At 42.3% G+C, this 22561-nt stretch overlaps 1 protein-coding gene across 2 annotated transcripts in view; it reads left to right on the top strand.

Annotated features, from left to right (window-relative positions):
• The window catches only part of LOC124148910, a 46345-nt gene extending 29101 nt beyond the window's left edge, over positions 1-17244 (top strand). The window contains exons 2-6 of one of the 2 annotated variants that reach the window (XM_046520167.2): positions 4370-4507; positions 5228-5254; positions 5580-7952; positions 13386-13412; positions 13726-17244. In XM_046520167.2, coding sequence (XP_046376123.2) covers positions 4420-4507; positions 5228-5254; positions 5580-7952; positions 13386-13412; positions 13726-16655 — 5445 coding nt within the window. In that variant the 5' untranslated portion in view covers positions 4370-4419 and the 3' untranslated portion in view covers positions 16656-17244. Of the gene's footprint in view, positions 1-4369; positions 4508-5227; positions 5255-5579; positions 7953-13385; positions 13413-13725 lie in introns of those variants that run through there. The other variant, XM_046520168.2, reaches the window with a different exon arrangement.
• Positions 17245-22561: the final 5317 nt, after the last annotated feature.

Below are 22561 nucleotides of genomic sequence, written 5' to 3'. Positions count from 1 at the left end.
ATAGGTGGGGCCGAGTGGTGGTGGATGCACACTTTACCCAAGTCTATAGCTGGGGACGTAGTGGTGATGGATGCACACTATACCCAAGTCTAAAGGTGGGGCCGAGTGGTAGTGGATGCACACTTTACCCAAGTCTATAGGTGGGGCCGAGTGGTGATGGATGCACACTTTACCCAAGTCTATAGGTGGGGCTGAGTTGTGATGGATGCACACTTTATCCAAGTCTATAGGTGGGGGCGGAGTGGTGATGGATGCACACTATACCGAAGTCTATAGGTGGGGCCGAGTGGTGATGGATGCACATTTTAACCAAGTCTATAGGTGGGGGCGGAGTGGTGATGGATGCACACTATACCGAAGTCTATAGGTGGGGGCGGAGTGGTGATGGATGCACACTTTACCCAAGTCTATAGGTGGGGACGGAGTGGTGATGGATGCACACTTTACCCAAGTCCATATTTGGGGCCGAGTGGTGATGGATGCACACTTTACCCAAGTCTATAGGTGGGGCCGAGTGGTGGTGGATGCACACTATACCCAAGTCTATAGGTGGGGGTGGAGTGGTGGTGGATGCACACTTTACCCAAGTCTAAAGGTGGGGGCGGAGTGGTGATGGATGCACACTTTACCCAAGTCTATAGGTGGGGCCGAGTGTTGATGGATGCACACTTTACCCAAGTCTATAGGTGGGGCCGAGTGTTGATGGATGCACACTTTACCCAAGTCTATAGGTGGGGGCGGAGTGGTGGTGGATGCACACTTTACCCAAGTCTATAGGTGGGGACGGAGTGGTGATGGATGCACACTTTACCCAAGTCTATAGGTGGGGGTGGAGTGGTGGTGGATGCACACTTTACCCAAGTCTATAGGTGGGGACGGAGTGGTGATGGATGCACACTTTACCCAAGTCTATAGGTGGGGGTGGAGTGGTGGTGGATGCACACTATACCGAAGTCTATAGGTGGGGACGGAGTGGTGATGGATGCACACTTTACCCAAGTCTATAGGTGGGGGCGGAGTGGTGGTGGATGCACACTTTACCCAAGTCTATAGGTGGGGACGGAGTGGTGATGGATGCACACTTTACCCAAGTCTATAGGTGGGGGTGGAGTGGTGGTGGATGCACACTTTACCCAAGTCTATAGGTGGGGGCGGAGTGGTGGTGGATGCACACTTTACCCAAGTCTATAGGTGGGGGTGGAGTGGTGGTGGATGCACACTTTACTCAAGTCTATAGGTGGGGACGGAGTGGTGATGGATGCACACTATACCCAAGTCTAAAGGTGGGGACGGAGTGGTGATGGATGCACATTTTAACCAAGTCTATAGGTGGGGGCGGAGTGGTGATGGATGCACACTATACCGAAGTCTATAGGTGGGGGCGGAGTGGTGATGGATGCACACTTTACCCAAGTCTATAGGTGGGGACGGAGTGGTGATGGATGCACACTTTACCCAAGTCCATATTTGGGGCCGAGTGGTGATGGATGCACACTTTACCCAAGTCTATAGGTGGGGCCGAGTGGTGGTGGATGCACACTATACCCAAGTCTATAGGTGGGGGTGGAGTGGTGGTGGATGCACACTTTACCCAAGTCTAAAGGTGGGGGCGGAGTGGTGATGGATGCACACTTTACCCAAGTCTATAGGTGGGGCCGAGTGTTGATGGATGCACACTTTACCCAAGTCTATAGGTGGGGCCGAGTGTTGATGGATGCACACTTTACCCAAGTCTATAGGTGGGGGCGGAGTGGTGGTGGATGCACACTTTACCCAAGTCTATAGGTGGGGACGGAGTGGTGATGGATGCACACTTTACCCAAGTCTATAGGTGGGGGTGGAGTGGTGGTGGATGCACACTTTACCCAAGTCTATAGGTGGGGACGGAGTGGTGATGGATGCACACTTTACCCAAGTCTATAGGTGGGGGTGGAGTGGTGGTGGATGCACACTATACCGAAGTCTATAGGTGGGGACGGAGTGGTGATGGATGCACACTTTACCCAAGTCTATAGGTGGGGGCGGAGTGGTGGTGGATGCACACTTTACCCAAGTCTATAGGTGGGGACGGAGTGGTGATGGATGCACACTTTACCCAAGTCTATAGGTGGGGGTGGAGTGGTGGTGGATGCACACTTTACCCAAGTCTATAGGTGGGGGCGGAGTGGTGGTGGATGCACACTTTACCCAAGTCTATAGGTGGGGGTGGAGTGGTGGTGGATGCACACTTTACTCAAGTCTATAGGTGGGGACGGAGTGGTGATGGATGCACACTATACCCAAGTCTAAAGGTGGGGACGGAGTGGTGATGGATGCACACTTTATCCAAGTCTATAGGTGGGGACGGAGTGGTGATGGATGCACACTTTACCCAAGTCTATAGGTGGGGGTGGAGTGGTGGTGGATGCACACTTTACTCAAGTCTATAGGTGGGGACGGAGTGGTGATGGATGCACACTTTACCGAAGTCTATAGGTGGGGGCGGAGTGGTGGTGGATGCACACTTTACCCAAGTCTATAGGTGGGGGTGGAGTGGTGGTGGATGCACACTTTATCCAAGTCTATAGGTGGGGACGGAGTGGTGATGGATGCACACTATACCCAAGTCTATAGGTGGGGACGGAGTGGTGATGGATGCACACTTTACCCAAGTCTATAGCTGGGGGTGGAATGGTGATGGATGCACACTTTACCCAAGTCTATAGGTGGGGACGGAGTGGTGATGGATGCACACTTTACCCAAGTCTATAGGTGGGGGCGGAGTGGTGGTGGTGGATGCACACTTTACCCAAGTCTATAGGTGGGGGTGGAGTGGTGGTGGATGCACACTTTATCCAAGTCTATAGGTGGGGACGGAGTGGTGATGGATGCACACTATACCCAAGTCTATAGGTGGGGACGGAGTGGTGATGGATGCACACTTTACCCAAGTCTATAGGTGGGGGTGGAGTGGTGATGGATGCACACTTTACCCAAGTCTATAGGTGGGGACGGAGTGGTGATGGATGCACACTTTACCCAAGTCTATAGCTGGGGGCGGAGTGGTGGTGGATGCACACTTTACCCAAGTCTATAGGTGGGGACGGAGTGGTGGTGGATGCACACTTTACCCAAGTCTATAGGTGGGGCCCAGTGGTGATGGATGCACACTTTACCCAAGTCTATAGCTGGGGACGGAGTGGTGATGGATGCACACTATACCCAAGTCTATAGGTGGGGACGGAGTGGTGATGGATGCACACTTTACCCAAGTCTATAGGTGGGGACGGAGTGGTGATGGATGCACACTATACCCAAGTCTATAGGTGGGGACGGAGTGGTGATGGATGCACACTTTACCCAAGTCTATAGGTGGGGGTGGAGTGGTGATGGATGCACACTTTACCCAAGTCTATAGGTGGGGACGGAGTGGTGATGGATGCACACTTTACCCAAGTCTATAGGTGGGGGCGGAGTGGTGATGGATGCACACTTTACCCAAGTCTATAGGTGGGGACGGAGTGGTGGTGGATGCACACTTTACTCAAGTCTATAGGTGGGGGCCGAGTGGTAGTGGATGCACACTTTACCCAAGTCTATAGGTGGGGACGGAGTGGTGTTGGATGCACACTTTACCCAAGTCTATAGGTGGGGGTGGAGTGGTGATGGATGCACACTTTACTCAAGTCTATAGGTGGGGACGGAGTGGTGATGGATGCACACTTTACCCAAGTCTATAGGTGGGGGCGGAGTGGTGGTGGATGCACACTTTACCCAAGTCTATAGGTGGGGGTGGAGTGGTGGTGGATGCACACTTTACCCAAGTCTATAGGTGGGGGCCGAGTGGTAGTGGATGCACACTTTACTCAAGTCTATAGGTAGGGGTGGAGTGGTAGTGGATGCACACTTTACCCAAGTCTATAGGTGGGGACGGAGTGGTGGTGGATGCACACTTTACTCAAGTCTATAGGTGGGGGTGGAATGGTAGTGGATGCACCTATACCCAAGTCTATAGGTGGGGGTGGAGTGGTAGTGGATGCACACTATACCCAAGGCTATAGGTTGGGGCGGAGTGGTAGTGGATGCACACTGCACTAAGACTCACATTAGGGGTAGAGGACGGAGAGTGTATGGGGGCACGATGCTTCAACCAATGAGAACATTTGTCAAGTTGCCCCGTTGCAGCGGTAGCTTTAGTTTTGTTTCAGAATCCGATTACAGAGTGTGTGATTTTATCGCTTTCACTTGGATATTTGAGTACTTTCTAAAAAAGTTATGAATTATTCTCTCTCGGGTATTGAGTTAATGTATCTAGGAAAATTGACAAATCGCAATCAATTTTTTATGCTCGGATTTCAAGTTTGTAAGTATGTTCAATCTTTCTCTTTAGGTGAACTGACGAAAGTACCAGGGACATTCTGACTGATAATCCAAGCCACCATGGCCGGCAAATATGTGACAACCGTGACGGGAATGTCTGGAGGCCAAGCCATCTATTCCAACATTGTAGGAATAGGCAACATATATGGTCAGTCAAACAAGGAAGTCCCAAAACGCGAATGTTTACGAACTGACTTAAATACCCTTTTTATGAAACAAGTGGACTGTTGATTGTATCTGACCGAGCTAAAGCTAGCGGTCTTGCATTTATTACCCACGTTTAATATGTATTTAACTGAACAGATGAAAGTTTAATAAAGATTTCCAGATACTGTCTGAGAATATGACACCAGGAACGCTCAAACCCCTATAATTAATAATTTATTCAAACAATGGTAATTCAAGGAAATAATTGCTAGTACGCCGAAAAACTGAAAGAACACTTCAAAACCCAAACAGAGGTGGGGTTGTTGTGGTGATGGATGCACGCTATACCCAAGTCTATAGGTGGGGGTTGAGTGGTGGTGGATGCACTCTAAATCCAAGTCTATAGGTGAGGGTGGAGTGGTGGTGGATGCACTTCAAAACCCAAACAGCGCCTCTCCCTGAAACTTGTATCAACAGTAGGTCACTGTCACGCCATCTCGCTGTGCAATCTACATTTTGTTTTTTTAGTTGAATTTTAAGTGTACGCCTCTGAAGCAGTGAAAATCGACAGATTTAAGTCTCTCTCTCATTCGCGTCATCAAAATTGTAAATGACATCATTCAGCACATGTATCCATATTTGCATCAGGTGATAATGTTCATCTTTATTGGGATATAATCAGAATGCCATAATTTACGTTGCTTTTTTTTTTTTTTTTCAGTCAACGCCCAGGCTAAGAGAATTAAAGGTATGTTGCATCTAATGACGTGTGGCACGAGTCCAATTAACAGCTGCATGCTGCTCAAAGGGTGGCGTACGACTTCTGCTCAAAAGTTGTATGATCAAGTTACAGTATTGAAGACCTTAGTAAAGCTTTTTAAATGTTTTATAGTAGGCATGTGGAGGGCGTTTCCAAGTATATCATGAGTGTTTTAGGTCCTCAGTCTGGTGTGAGCCAGGCACTTCGGTGAAGATGGCATACAGACATCCAAATCACTGAAACTGAGAACGTAATCCCCAATTTGGACTAAAAGTAGAACGATGCATTCAGCTTTCACTTTATTTGTTTCCAGATCGAACAATTCGCCAGATTGCTCACTTGACCAAAGGGAAGGCAAAGACAAAGGGGTTGGAATCAGTCCTGAAGAAAATCAACTCGGGAACATCCTGGGTAACTATTTCCGGTCCTGCTGGTGAGGGAAAGACAACAACAGCATACATGGTGCTGGGAGAACTGTTGAATAACGGGAGGCATGTGTACAAAGTTTCCACACCAGATGAGTTTGCAGACGTGGTGTGTGACTTTAACCCAGTCATCATGGTTGATGACATATTTGGTGACATCGAGTTTGAATACCAACGCTGGAATAACTGGTACTCAGTGATTTCGGATGTCTTGAGTGTTGAAGAAGACCAAGAAGAAATATTGAACAACAAATCAAACAGTAAACCAACAGTGATATTTGTGGGGCGAGACAATGTTATACACTCATCGCTACGGCATATGGACAGGTGGTCTACTTTCTTCACAGATTCCCAATTTGTTGTAAGCATTTCAAGTGACAGAGATATTCAAGAGAAGGTAATAATTTGGAATGCTGTTGTGGTGAGGAGCGGCCCTACAATTGAAGAAAGTAGAATCCATCAAATATGCCAACTAACATGTCCCCATGGCTTCCCACATATGTGCAAATTATTCGTAACCATGTTCAAGGAAGATCCGCATATACCTCTGGAAGAATTCTTCAGGACTCCACTTAAATTTTTAAATCAAACAATGACGAAGTTAATGCTAGATGATTTTAAAGTATGTCTTTTCAAGGAAATGATAAAGGGGGATGGACTTGTCTATTTCAGGACACTGAGCAAATTGGATCAAGGTGAAAACATCATTAGGGCTGCATATGATCTGGTTGGATCGTATTTATACGAAGAAGAGGACAGTTTCATGTTTGACCATGCTTCTATATATGACAGCATCGCATCTCTTTTCTGTATCGAAGATCCAGCATTTGTTATTGAACATTGTAGCCTTTCGTTCATTCACCAAAGACTCCGTCTCAAAGTTTCAAACAACTCGTTTCTAGATGAATCATCTACTAAGTCCGCCCAGACTGTATTTATAGCATTTGACTATTCTCCCGCTCTTGCTAAACGCTTTGCATATGAAATTGGCTTGGGACAATTGTATCTTGTTCTTTCTCATGCTGCATGCAAAATATCACAGTTTGTTGTAACTTTCATGGAATATCTGACAAAATCCAACATAGACCTCTTTGCATCAAAAGACGACACATTGGGTTATTCCTTTTTGTTTCTGATTCCAAGTAGCAACTCTGTGCACATGTTAGCAAACCTTCTGGAACAAAAAGCAGATTTGGATGCACGTCAGACTGTGGAGGTATTGTTTGGTGCATGCTGGTTTGTCGCAGCGGATGTCTTGAACTATCTAACTGAACATTTTGAAATAGATATTAATTCACGAGGAGAAATTAAACCTCCTCAAGGAGAGAACTTGTTGCATTGTACACCTATCATGATTGCAACACAAAGCAAAGATGAACAGTTTGTACAACAGGTTATCTCACTGAACCCGGATGTAAATGCAGCTGACGTTAATGGCAAAACAGTCCTTCATTACTTGTGTGAGAATGGCCTTACATCTATTGTGAAAGATGTAATTGACAGAATAGATGTTCTTGATTGTAGAGACATCCATGGGTGTTCGCCTCTGTGGTATTCATGTAAGAACAAACACACAGACCTAGTGAGGCTTTTGGTAGCAAAAGGTGCTGCACTTGATGATGACGTTCTCCAAGTGGCATGTAAGCATTCTAATTTGGATATTGTGAATGTGTTCCTTGATGATGACATAGTAGCAGCAGAAAAAACAGTTCAATACGCATTTCATTCCGCTTGTGAAGGTGGAAACATGTCAGTCATTCAACGTTTGTTGAAGCTTGGCGTTTCAGTCCATAACAAGAATACAGATGGTTTCACCCCACTCCATTCAGCTTGTAAAGGTGGCCACGTTGAGGCGGTTAAGTTTCTGTGCGAGAGACAAGCTGATATCAACGCTGTTGCAGGGAATGGATACACACCTCTTCATGTAGCCCATGAGAACAGTAATGTAGGAGAGATAAGCTATCTGATGGAGAAAGGGGTATCGTTGGTAGGAGATATTGCAAAACCAACGTCTACACCACCACTAACAGCCTCTACTGCGTGTGAAGTAGGTGAACGCCACGACAATGAAAGAAATGATGTCAAGGATCATGAGTTCCCTACACTCGTCAAGCAACCCTCCAACTCTGGTGCATTCATCAGGCTCACACTTCCTGATCCTGTGGACTATTCATGTCCAAAGGAGTCGGCTGCCATCATGACAGGAATGTCTGGAGGCCATGTCCAGAGATCCAGCATTGCAGGAAAGGGTAACATAGTTGGTAAGTATAGTTGTGTTTTCTGAACTAAATGATAATCAGCCTTTTTTTCTGATTTCATTCACCTCATTGAACATTTTGTCAATTGCAGAGTCACTTGTGTTGTGTTGCCAAAATATGAGAATGTTGATGTCCTCCATTACAGTCTCGCCTGATGTAACATATTCTACCGTGACATTGTAGAATACTTGATTCTGATTGGTTAAAAAAATCTCCTTTTTGCAACAGAAACCTCTTTTAAACACATTAAGTCTTTTCACACAAAAATACATGAGTATAAATACATTGATAGCCTACACATCAATCCTAAAAAAAAATATCTGCCAATTACCAATAGGGACTGTATACCAGATCAATATTTCCTCTGTTAGACACTGGGTCTCTAATACAAGCCGGGTCTCTTATATACGCTGGGTCAACAGCTCTCACAAAATTAAAAGACGTCCGAGAGTCTGATAGAGGAAATACGGTACGTTTGATATGGGATGTTCTTGACAACGGCTTTGACGTTCTAGGACGTAACCCTGACTGCTTCGGTGATGAGATTACAAGACTTAACAAAGGCCCTTTTTTTGCATACAAATGATAACGTTTATGAAACGGTTACAGACATGTACCGTGGCGAAACAAACGATAATGAAAGTAAAATATCACATTTTGAAAAAAATGATTTTAGAAACTTTATTCATCATGACAACATGTTGTTTACAAACCTTTATTACTTGTCACACTGATTTCCAAGTAATGAATTGGTAAGTCCAAACAATGCACAGCAGGTTAAAATTAAAACATATATCTTTGGACTAAGTTAAGAGGGGTATTTGTCAACTTCTTTTTGAAAAACTATGTGTTTTGAAAAGTTATTTTGAACTAGTCAAGACTATGGGTATCTTTGGTAGTACTTGTTACGTATATAACTACTTGTGTCCCGTTTTTGGAATGTTCTAAGAGGGCGGACCTGTGTACCTGTGTCGTTACACGTTGCAAGAGAGCACCGTTTTCAAAGCGCTGTTGCTGCCACGGTAGAATGGAGATAAACCTACTGTGTTTTTTAATTTGATGTTGTCCCACTGTAGATACATCTTATTTATACATAAAGCACTCGTTTCAAAATCGGGTTGGGTTGGGGTGCAAGAATAACATGGGGTCTGCTCTAAGGTTCAAAACTTGGATCACAACCTTCCTACCTCAGAACTTACCATTGACCACCTTTCCCATTTCTCTTGTCACTCTTGACTACATTTCCATATTTTGGCGATTTCTGTGTTTTTTAGGCAATGGGAACTCAATTCCCAGAACTGTCTATTGTTCTGGTCGACATTGAAATTGAAACAATAAGTTAACTCAGAAATCTATACGTAAAATAACCAACAAAGAACACAGAAATGGTGTACACTTAACAATTGTATTATAAATAAACCAGGTTTACAAATCAATACAAATTACTGCACAGCAATTACAATGACAGTACACAATAGCGTGGCAGTACAAAATTCAATAACAGTACAATTACGACAGCAGTATGAGATATATTCAATTAGCAGCTTCCAAAATAAGCCTAGACTGGATATCCAGGCTGAAAACAATGATGTCACACATCCGCTGGTGTGATGTAATGTGAGAAGTAATGTGAGATAAGATAGACACACATTTGCCCAGTTATACATAGTATATATACCTTCTAGAAACTTCCATATCATTCTGGATTAGTCTATAGCTGATCTAGAAACTTCCAGACCGTGCTGGATTAGTTCATAGCTTTACTAGAATATTCCAGATTGCACTTGCCTCTAAATATAGTAACTTCCACACCACTGCTAGCATTAATTAGAAATACATTCCTGACAACTAGTCAAAACACAATGCTGTGAACTTCTACTGAATCTCAACTGAAAGATTGTAATACAAGTACAACTATGAACAATTAGTTGAAAGTATCTGACTAGAAGTAGCCTATTTTCTGACAGTTCTGATGCTGTTCTAAACCTTTGTACTCTCACCATGCAATTTTATACTCCTGTTGGCCGGTGTTGTTGACTTCAGTATTCATCTACACTCATATTTCAAGACAGTTTCCCTCATAACACTGCATACATACTGCAAGTAATGTTGCAACAGCTTGTGCAGGGAATGAAACTCCCAAAAATTTCAGCCAGACCACAGGACTGGCTAGCTCAAATACTTGCCAGCCCTGACGAAAAACCTACCTGCCCACTATAATCATATGTTTCTCAGGATAATTTAATTAAAACTTTAAATAGAATTAATTGAACATGAAGTAATGCAAGAAAAGAAATAGCAAACACTTTTTAGGTCAGATTTGTATTTAATATCCTAGAATACATCATGTAAATATCCTTATTCCTAAATAGGGCCTAAATTTTAGGTTGTCTAAAAGCTAAAGGGGTTTCTTTGTGGTTACATTTTATCATTCATCTTTACATGTGAATTAATGCTTATCATTGGGTAATATTTAGAATATTTCACATATGAAATATAACCCGACCGTCGGGCAGGGGGATTTGAAAATCTGCCAGCCCGAGTTGAAATCAACCCGTCTCGGACGGTCGGGCAGGCAGGTATTTCGAACCCTGGCTTGAGTGTACTTCATAATATATACCCTTATTACATGAATTTATACTATAATTCAAAAATAATTGTATGTGAACAAATACTGCATTGTCATGCAGATGATAACGGTCCAAAGGTGTAATGGCGTTCCATCACCACATATGATCACTGAACCACCTCCACACCTATCACGGTGGCATACACAGACGTTGGCATTATGTTCAATCAATTGCACCTCTTCAAACAATGCCACGCCATCAAAGAATTGTAATTGTGAATGTGGATTCGTCTGAGAACATCACACATCACACCATCTTTTCCTCCTCTGTCTGCGTTGTCTGCAACATTGCTGTCAGTCTGCATTGTGGTGATCAGTCGAACTTTGTGAGTTACATTACACAGATATGTTGCATGAGGTTCAGTGATTGGCCTGTGAAGATGGTTGACAATTTGATTTGATTGGCTATTTGTCCTGGTCGAACCTAGGTTCTGATGAGGAGATCCTGGATGGGTCTCCTGGTCGTCGCTGATCATCAACAATTTCACGGAATATGTTCTGGTCTCCTACGGGACCGACAATTTGCTTGAAAATAGTTGTTCACTGGCGGAAATAAAAATATTATGTCTTGAAGCAGTCTCTAACAAACATTCCAGAAGGACCTGACGCACATACAGGGAAGGGGTGCGTTTAAGCCCTTAGAACCTTACTATACATTTAGTAGTATTTGTATTATTTTTAACATTGTACAAAGCAACCGAAATCTGAACTGGCAGGGATTCTGATTTCAACAGAAAGGACACATGGCTAATTTATGGCTCTTTCTAAACAACTCATAAATGTCATTTGCTACATATACACATGCATTAAAAGTACAGTACCTTTCATTATTTGAATTATGCGAGACAAAAGATGAAAAAGAAATATTTCAAAGCAATTTAAAAAATTCAACATGCGTAATGTTTATAAATAGGTATTCTTTGGTTAAATATTTTAAAGCAGGTTTGGGCAAAATGGAAACAAACATCTGTGTGTAGAAGGATGGACATTTTAAAACTTGCAAACAGTTAGTAGAAATCCGGATAATTGACACCACAGAAACTATAATTTGTTTCTCTGATGTTACCGTATAAAGTACTATAAAACAACACATGTGCTACGTCTTTGGCATGGGATAAACAATTAGAGCACTTTCTCTTATCCATCGCTATCCATGTTCTATACTGACGGGATTTACTCTACTAATAAACTTTTTCATCGGTGCATTCCTTGTGAAAGTCGATTCAGCATAATAATCCTGTTTAAAAGTTCTGAATGTTCTGACTTGTTAAAACCTTATCGAGATTTGTAATTTAGTACATAGTCGTACATACACTTTCTTTCCTTTTTCATACAATCTTTTTATAAGTATCAGGCGTGTTTGACCGCTGCTCCAATCAATCACATTGCCGTATGATGTTATTGTTGACCTGCATTCAAACGTAAACAAACATGGCGTCTGACTGTATCAAAACGGCTCTATCGACTCGTTTGATTGACCGAGTGCATCTTGAGTCAGTCGACGATCTTCCGTGCATATATTTAGGAAAAAACAATAGCAACTAAGATGAGTAAACACTCGACAGATTCAGATGAGGTGAGGTGAGGTGAGGTGAGGTGAGGTGAGGTGAGGTGAGGTGAGGTGAGGTGAGGTGAAATTGTGTTTAAACGTCGCGTCCAAGATTATTGCATTGATATAGCGATGTGCATTCACAAAGTGTGTATATGTGTGGCTGCTTGTTCTAGTCCGGACTGATGCCGATTTATGGTGCTAGCTCACTGAGATACCATGCCGCAGTTTAACATGAATACCCCACTCAGACACAGTATACTCACAACCGACCAGTCCTTGTTTTAGCCCCTTAATGCCGAGCGCCAGACAGGGTAACAACAAATAACATCTTTTAACGTCTTTTCGTGTGACGCGATCCGGAATCGAACCCCGGACCTTCCACTCTCCGGGCGGACACTCTACCACTAGACCAAGGAGGCGGTCAGATTCAGATGAATGGTAATGCAACGTTTTGGCAGTATTCTAATACTCTGAACTTCTTGCAGCTGCCGGTATCTATCATGACACTGTTCTGTCGTTTTCCATATCAGTTATTGTCAATGTCCATCAGACCCTGTACCTTTCCTATAGATTTGCACACAAAACTGCTTTTCTTGTTGGCGGAATTTAAAGCCAAGGAGAATGACGTCACACAACTTATATCGACGCAATCCAGTGTGGATGACATGTTTCTAGCCCAGTGTCACTCTAACCTCTATTGTGTTTTTCGTGTGATGAACACAGTTCCATGTTAAGGACACATTCTCTCCATTACAGCTATCATAATAAAAGAGAAAAACTTAAACCAAAAAGTAAAACATTTTTCCAAAATCTTAACAAATCTCACTCTTCTTTCAGGAGTTAACGGCAATCCTCGGGCATCTGTAAATGATGATGCCCTAAAAAATAGTATTACCCTTATAATAGTCATATCCTATGAACACTCTCATACTAGTTAGAAGCACAAGTCTGTTATGTTCTAGTTGGTTCTTTTTGTTAATCATTGACTGGTTATATATAAATTATTCAAGTCACAACATGGCTGAAATACTACCGACGTGACTTTCCACTTTATATATCAGTGTTCAGAATGATATAATTACATTTTGGAAAGTATTCTTTTGGACAATATCTTAATAATATTCCATATTCCATGTTCAATTGAATTAACACCAACTTTTATATCAGTCTTGTATCAGTTGAAGGGTCTGCAACAGTTTATTATGTTCATGATACTGTCAATTTAATCATTAACACTGTTTCTAATTATTTACAGAGAATGTCAGAGCTCAGAGAATTAAAGGTATAGTAATTTTCACTGTGCAAAGATTGTTTAAGTATTTATTTAAGCGTACATTAAAAACTGCATTAATATTAACATCAACATACAGAAAACCATCTGAGTTACTTACTATGATTAATGTTTGCAATTGAGATCAAACAGTTTTCATAGGTTTCACAGCCTCAGGTACCACATTTAGATGTCCTTGACCCCATTGAAGTCTTAACGCAGAACGATTTTACATGATGAACATGCAGTTCTGTGAGTAATTGTAAACGATTTTTCCTAACTTAATGCCTGCATCTCTTTAATATGCCTCTAAATTTGTTTCCAGATCGGACACTTCGTCGGATTGCTCACTTGACCAAAGGGAAGGCAAAGACAAAGGGGTTGGAATCAGTCCTGAAGAAAATCAACTCGGGAACATCCTGGGTGACTATTTCCGGTCCTGCTGGTGAGGGAAAGACAACAACAGCATACATGGTGCTGGGAGAACTGTTGAATAACGGGAGGCATGTGTACAAAGTTTCCACACCAGATGAGTTTGCAGACGTGGCGTGTGACTTTAACCCAGTCATCATGGTTGATGACATATTTGGTGACATCGAGTTTGAATACCAACGCTGGAATAACTGGTACCCAGTGATTTCCGATGTCTTGAGTGTTGAAGAAGGCCAAGAAGATTTTTTTGATGACGAATCAAACAGTAAACCAACAGTGATATTTGTGGGGCGAGACAATGTTATACACTCATCACTACGACATATGAAAATGTGGTCCACTTTCTTCACAGCTTCCCAATTTGTTGTTAGCATTTCAAGTGACAGAGCTGTTCAAGAGAAGGTAGACATTTGGAATGCTGTAGTGATGAGAGGTGGTCCAGAGCTAGATAAAGACGAAATCTACCGCATTTGTCAGCTAAAATGTCCCCATGGCTTCCCACATGTGTGTAAATTATTCACTACAATGTTTAAGGGAGGAAGCAATGTTTCAGTTGAAGAATTCTTCAGAGCACCACTCAAGTTTCTGAATCAAACAATGAAGAAGTTAATGCTAGACGATTTTAAATTACGCCTTTTCAAGGAAATAATAAAGGGGGATGGACTTGTCTATGTCAGGACGCTGAGAAAAATGGATAAAGGTGAGAACATCATTAGGGCTGCATATGATCTGGTTGGATCGTACTTATACGAGGAAGAGGAGGGTTTCATGTTTGACCATGCTTCTATATATGACAGTGTCGCATCTCTTCTCTGTACAGAAAATCCATTGTTTGTTATTGAACATTGTAGCCTTTCGTTCATTCATCAAAGACTCCGTCTCAAGGTTTCAAACAACTCGTTTCTGGGTGAATCATCTGCAAAGTCCACCCAGATTGTATTTATAGCATTTGCTTATGCCTCTGATCTTGCTAAACGATTTGCAGATGAAATTGGCTTGGGGCATTTGTATCTTGTTCTTTCTCATGCTGCATGCAAATTGTCACAGTTTGTCAGCACCTTCATGGAATATCTGACAAAATCCAACATAGACCTCTTTGCATCAAAAGACGACACATTGGGTTATTCCTTTTTGTTTCTGATTCCAAGTGGCAACTCTGTGCACATGTTAGCAAACCTTCTGGAACAAAAAACAGATTTGGATGCACGTCAGACTGTGGAGGTATTGTTTGGTGCATGTTGGTTTGTCGCAGCGGATGTCTTGAACTATCTAACTGAACATTTTGAAATAGACATTAATTCACGAGGAGACATTAAACCTCCCCGAGGAGATATCTTTTCATACTGTACACCTATCATGATTGCAACACAAAGCAAAGATGAACAGTTTGTACAACAGATTATTTCACTGAACCCGGATGTAAATGCAGCTGACATTAGTGGCAAAACAGTCCTTCATTACTTGTGTGAGAATGGCCTTACATCTATTGTGAAAGATGTAATTGATAGAATAGATGTTCTTGATTGTAGAGATATCTCTGGTGCTTCGCCTCTGTTATATTCATGTAAGAATAATCAGCAGGATATAGCAAAGCTTTTGATGAACAGAGGAGCCAAATTTGATGCACAGATATTCAGGGTTGCTTGTAAGCATTCTGATCTAGACATTGTGCACATGTTCCTTGAAAATGGAGCGGCTGGAACTATCATGAAAGAGGATCATTTTGGAAACTCGGCCTTCCATTCAGCCTGTCAAGGTGGGGATATAGCAATTATCAAGTGTCTATCTAAAGCTGGGTTTTCAGTACATGATACGAATAAAGATGGCTTCACCCCACTCCACTCAGCTTGTAAAGGTAATCACATCGACGTGGTGAAGTTCCTGTGTGACAGAGAAGCCAATGTCAACGCTGCTGCAGAGAAAGGATACACACCTCTACACGTAGCCTGTCAGGAAAGCAGTGTGGAAGTAATATCCTATCTGTTAGAGAAAGAAGCAGATGTACATGCTTATGGAGGCAGATATGGTGCGAAGCAAACATGTCCAATCCACGTGGCTTGCTTCTGGCATTTGCCAGAGAACATCACATGTCTTCTTCAGAACGGAGCAAATGTTAACTCTCGTGATGGAGAAGGTCAAACTCCACTACATCTTGCAGTTGGGATCACAGCCGACCAGGACAAGGAATACCCTTTATTCAGGCAGGATTCGCTCACATGTGAAACAGTGGACATTCTCATGGCAGCTGGAGCTGGTGTCAACATCAAAGACCATGCACATAAGACACCTCTTCACTACATTCACTCATCAAATTTGAAAGTGCTCGGGAAACTTATTGAAGCAGGTGCAGACATTAATTTGAAAAGTAAGAGTGGGTATACACCTCTCCTAGAAATAAGTAGAAAGTCATTTACCCTGAACGACCCTTCATCGATGATTTTGTTGATGGTTGAGCAAGGAGCTGATGTAAAAGCAGCTGATTTGTCGGGACAAACCTGCCTTCATAAAGTTCTGAGGATCTTCTCACATAACTTTAAGATGCAGCGTCAGTCATATATGTTCCTGATTGAACAGGGTGCTGATCTGAACAAACAAGATGCTGAAGGCAACACACCTCTCCATATGCTGTGCAGAGTAGAGGAAGACACTGATGTCATTACCCTTGACGGCAATCTCACAGAGGCTGAGATGTATAAAAATGACTTAAAGATGATATTGGAAGAACTTATCACGAAAGGAGCTGATATTAACATCCTAAACAAGAAAGGGACACCTGCTCTCCATGGCTGGTGCTCGACTCTTGTCAGCTGTGATTTGATCTGACTTTTTATGTTTACTTTTGTTACAGTATGGCCTTGACTGTGACCAATTAACCTTGACTCATGTTGTACAGATAATGTTATATTTCACAAATTGAGGGAGTGTGAGTGAGTCGGGTTTAACACCGCTTTTAACAGTAGTCCAGTTATATCGCAGCATATCAGCTTAATGTGGGAGGAAAGCCAGAAGTGATGCAGGTCTCAGACGTTTACCACTTCGGTGAAACCCACGAGCATGGGTATGGTGCTGACAAACTTCACAAATTGAACCAGAGAGTAGTTTGCATCACAGAAGCAGTCCCGTCACCACAATTTCCCGAATGATCCAAACTGCCCACCAGAAACAACATGAATCCGGAACCTTTATGATTTTACTTGAATTTGCAAATATGCTGGGACGGCTAAATTGCACGAACCCCATGGTATAAGAAAGTACTGATTTCAAAGATCACCTCACGACTCTTGCTCTGAAGTTGTTTGATCAAGGTTACAACATCCATTCACTGAAAACAAGAATATTGGCTATTACTATTCCTCTTAGAATAATCAGTTCATCAGCACAACACCTGATATTTCTTCAATAAACTGTGTTTAAATAATAAACATGATCCCTCCACTGTCCAAGTACTGGTTATATACTTTTGTGGAATTTCTAAATTGTTTCCGGTGAGCATTCAATGATCTAATCACATAATAGAGTGATTTATCTAAAATTGACTCAGTTCCTTACAGTTTTGAAGTAGCATATTGTAGTGACATTTGTTCTACATTTGTCATGATATCTTGCCTCTGGAGCATGAAGATCACTTATGGCACCATCTACTCACAGTCATACTTCATCATCCCCCTTATCCTTGCGTATATCACGTCCCAAGAATTATATTCTTGAATGCTCTTTGGCCATTATCAACAGTTCTGCAAAGAATGGATCTCTTCCATCGTCCAGGATTTCTAGAGTCTATTTTCAATTCCACATGGTTTCCCACAGAATAAGAAATGTTCTAGAAAGTCAGCGCCTGAAACTGAACGACGGCTTCTCTTCAGAAGAAGATTTATTTTCTTCAGTTACTAAATGTAGGTAATCCTGTCTTGTCTTTCCAGCATCAATAATAGATGTGATAGGTTGACTCGGTGAATTAGCTGTCAGCTTCTGATTTGGCATACAAAGACAGCCAACTAGCTTGAGTAAGCGTTCCTTAACCCCAGACTGAAATTGAAGAAAGAAAGAATTCATTTTTTCAAATTCAAATATGCAAAAAATATGAATAAAATATTGAAAGGTAGTTGAATAACAAAATATTAACATGTTTCAAAAAGTTTAAAATTCAAATAAATATGAAATTGAATTATGAAGTATTAGCCTCTGATATGGACATATATCAATTATTTAACATATTTGCACTGCAGATATTGCGTTTGATATGAAAATTATATACCATTTCATTTGCTTCTCTGTATATTACGTTTGGGGCTCATATCGCCAAATATATCTTGTCATTTGAAGGTTGATATCAAACATTATAGTTCACATGAATCTACAAATCAGATCCTTGCAATGTACTTTAGTGATCAATCTAGAGACAAAAATCAAATCAAATCTCTGCTTTACTTGAATAGTCAATAGAGACTCTATGGCAGTATGATTAGCGGTTTGGAAGATCCGGGGTAGAATAGGTCTTCAGCAACCCATGCATGCTTGCCGTAAAAGGCGACTATGCTTGTCGTAAGACTGGTCAGACTCGCTGACTTTGTTGATGCATGTCATCGTATCCCAATCATGATGTCAATCACTGGATTGTCTGGTCCAGACTCGATTATTTACAGACCGCTGTCACATGGCTGTACTATCGCTGAGTGCGGCGTTAAACAACAAACAACAATGTGGTTTGGGTAAGTAGTATATAAAGTTTTCATCAAACTATCAATTCATGTGAATAAAGATATTTTTCCCTGAGATGTTTTGCATATTGTTTGCAAACATGAATATTTTAATGCATATGTAGATAGTTGTTATAAGTGCAGCTTTTGATATCATTGGTATGCTTAGCCTAGCAGACGACACTTTACTAGTTTGCATTTTGATCTGAATTATTTTCCCACTTATCTATCATCCAATTACTGTGGACTACTGCAATGCATATGTCATAAATCAGTTGGACAACAAAATGACGTACCGTTGTTCCATATTATTTGTGCAAATGAGGTAGGAAATAAGTAACTTATATCAACAGTCACTACAGGAAGTACTCCGTTTTGTGCTACGTACCGAACAACCTATTTTCCTCCATACGGACTTCTGCTAGAGCTTGAGGTTCCAAAGGTATATTTTAAAACATATTTTAATCCATTTGCTCAAGGGTGCCAAGTTGGCATCCAGTTTTATTTTTTTTGTATCTACATGTCTTAAACAAATAAAATCAGCAATAAAAACATTGTGGGACCTCAAATGCAAGGTGAGCATTGGAAATTCCTTTAAGCTACCAGACTGTAGATATATATGCTCTGAGGTTTGCAAGAGAGACCACCCCTGTGGTTACAACACATTAACCGACTTATTGCATTATGAGAACAATGCATTGTTAATGCAACTCCCTAACAGATGTTTTAAGAGCGTCACGTGTCTGATAAGTACTTAACGGTATCGCCATCAGAAGGACCCAGTTAATCACCTGATCTTTTGACGAGCTGGTAGTGAGTGAGTGAGTGAGTTGGGTTTAACGCCGCTTTTAACAATATTCCAGTTATATCGCGGCGGGTCAGCTTAATGTGGGAGGAAAGCCCGAAGTGATGCAGGTCTCAGACGTTTACCACTTCGGTGAAACCAACGAGCACGGGTATGGTGCTGACAAACCTAGAAACATAATCGGGGCGAACCGGGATTCGAACCCACAATCATAGGTTTCTGGCGTGCCCAAGGGATGCAACTCTACACCATTTTAAGGAAGAATGATAAGTCCACTATTCTTAATCTTACATGGGACACGATACCGTAGTAAGTGAATGGTAAACAAAGGCTTCTTGTTTTGTTCTTTTTGGAGATTTTTATCTCAAATCCAGCTCTCCAGACAAACAAATTAAAGGATGCTTAGTCCCTCATTCCTGGCCACGTAACAGCTGGTTCGAAGTTTAAATCGCTGTACACTCAGCAACTGAGACTGGTGCACAATGGTGAAAATCAGCAGGATTCAACATCTCACAATGAGTCCATGTTGGCAGAATGATGAGGCTAGAAGAGTGGGTCTGTTTGTTCTACTAATGTCCAAAGTATGCATACGGTCTCCTTGGAACACAGACAAAGGCATATGCTCTCCTGTCTGTTGATCCCTCTGGTGATATTCTAGACTAACACTTAGTCTCTGAAATCTTACATTACACAAGATCCTTCTTGACTCTAAAAAAAATAAAAAATTCCCTATGCTGATTTGAGCTGGCTAGACTTGCTTTTGTATGCATTTCTAGATTATGTTTTTTTCATAAAATAAATATATTCCACGGTCATGGTGCAGGACTAGTGATATTCTTAAACTTGTAGAACAATTCCATGCCTATGAATCTCTATTCAATGAGGCAGAAAGTCACTGCCACAGAGAATTCAAGAACATGAGGATCCACTGTCCTCACTATGAGTGACATCCAAAATTGGACTTCAGAAAGTCTAAAAGTCTTCAATAGCCGCACATGACATCTGAACCTTTCAGTGTCACGTGGCTGAAACGAGACTCTGTTGCAATGAATGACTCGTGATCTTCATGTTCTGAGTCAAAGTGAGATGATGAGCTATCACTCGAGTCAAGGGAAGTCTTGTACAACTCAAGAATATCACATCTACATTCACGGCATGGCGTATTGCATGTACATGATTCAATGCAGTCACAGAGACACTTTCAAGATCTAGCACAGTTGTCACAGCACTTAAGCAAAGGATGAATTTCTTGAGGGTTCTGGTCAAATGACTTCAGTAGCTCGTCGACATACTTTGGTTCTGACATACTGTTTCATTTCATCCGAAATATTCCGCCTGCCACTGAGACACTGTCTAAATTTCACGAGAAGAGCATGTGCCTGCTTTTCTGGATCCTGCTCGTCCTGTCTCTTGAACATAATCCTCATCATTAGTGGCTGGACCATAATGGATGACGGTTTCCACACTTTGTAAGTCGAGCCCGATGCTGAATGATGTTGAACAAAGGATGATCCTCTTGAGGTGAGGTTAAATTGGGTTTAACGTCGCGTCCAAGATTATTGCACTTATATAGCGACGTGCATGTACGTGTATGTGTTTGTGTGGCTGCTTGTACTAGTCCGGACTGATGCCGATTTATAGTGCTAGCACACTGAGATACCTTGCCGCAGTTTAACATGGATACCCCACTCAGACACAGTATACTGACTCCGAGCCGACCAGTCCTTGTTTTAGCCCCTTAATGCCGAGCGCCAGACAGGGTAACAACAAGTACCATCTTTTAACGTCTTTTGATATACTCTCCGGGCGCACGCTCTACCACTAGACCACGGAGGCGGTCCCAGTACTGTACAGAGTTGCTCCCCTTACTCGTGGATCTGGTGATCATGGGTTTCGATCCCATCGTTATGGACCAAGGACCATCGCGACGAACCTTAATACACATCTAGTCAGTAGTGACGGCCCCACAAATCTGTACACTGGGGATTGACGTTTTGACCTATTATCGTGTGTTCGAATCCCATATTCGACTGAAACCTGCTTTTTACAACGCACCTGCATTTCCTCTTACATAAACCAGTCGTCTAAGGCGCCGCGATTCGCTGTGCAGAGTTGCGCGTCCCTTGGGTAAGCCAGAAACCTATGATTGTGGGTTCCAATCCCGGTTCGCCCCGATTATGTTTCAAGGTTTGTCAGCACCATACCCGTGCTCGTGGGTTTCACCGAAGTGGTAAACGCCTTAGACCTGCATCACTTCGGGCTTTCCTCCCACATTAAGCTTACACGCCGTGATATAACTGGAATAATGTAAAAAGCGACGTTAAGCCAAACTCACTCACTCACTCACTCTTACATAAAGTTGACACACTGCGATAAAACTGAAATAATGTTCAAAATGGCTTCCAACCTAACTCACTTTGCATTAATCTGCATGATATGTCTTATCCACATTCATTCAGTCTTGGGGTGGTCGGGTAGCCTAGTGGTTAAAGCGTTCGCTCGTCACGCCGAAGACCTGGGTTCGATTCCCAACATGGGTACAAGGTGTGAAGCCATTTCTGGTGTCCCCCGCCGTGATATTGCTGGAATATTGCTAAAAGCGGCGTAAAATCATAGTCACTCACTCACTCCTTCAGTCTTTGGCTGCTTTAATATAAACAGTCGGGATTCCAGGTTAGAACTGGTTCCCAGCATGTCCGGGGCATCATAATGAATCAGGTGGTCTGTCTCAGCCAAAGACTCAGTTCGTATGTAGATTGTTGACATTGTGATAACATTTTCCATGTTATCTAAATGAGGACTTGGTGTGTTAGACATGCAACATACATTAAGAGTTTTATCGGCGGGTCATTTTGAGCTCAGTGTCACGCGAGGTTTGCGGCCGAGGTCCTTGTTGTGAATAGAGCCTTCGTTATTGAAGACAAATCTCATGTTGTGTGTAGTCCCTTCGTTATTGAAGGGGGCACAGGTGGCCCAGTCGTCTAAGGCGACGCGATTCGCTGTGCTGAGTTGTGTCCCTTGGGCATGCCAGAAACCTATGATTGTGGGTTCGATTATGTTTCTAGGTTTGTCAGCACCATTCCCGTGCTCGCGGGTTTCACTGATATGTTTATTTGTGTGTTTGTTTCACGCCACACTCAGCAATATTCCAAGACCGCGACCTGTAAATAATTTTGCCAACCCAGTGGTTGATACTATGAGCACGCTATCAACCATGTCATCGATCC

This window comes from Haliotis rufescens, unplaced genomic scaffold (genome assembly GCF_023055435.1).
Source record: "Haliotis rufescens isolate VD_foot unplaced genomic scaffold, xgHalRufe1.0.p SCAF_18, whole genome shotgun sequence".
NCBI classification, from domain to species: domain Eukaryota; kingdom Metazoa; phylum Mollusca; class Gastropoda; order Lepetellida; family Haliotidae; genus Haliotis; species Haliotis rufescens.
Note: the sequence above shows the minus strand (reverse complement) of the source record. Positions and strands in the feature narration are given on the sequence as shown.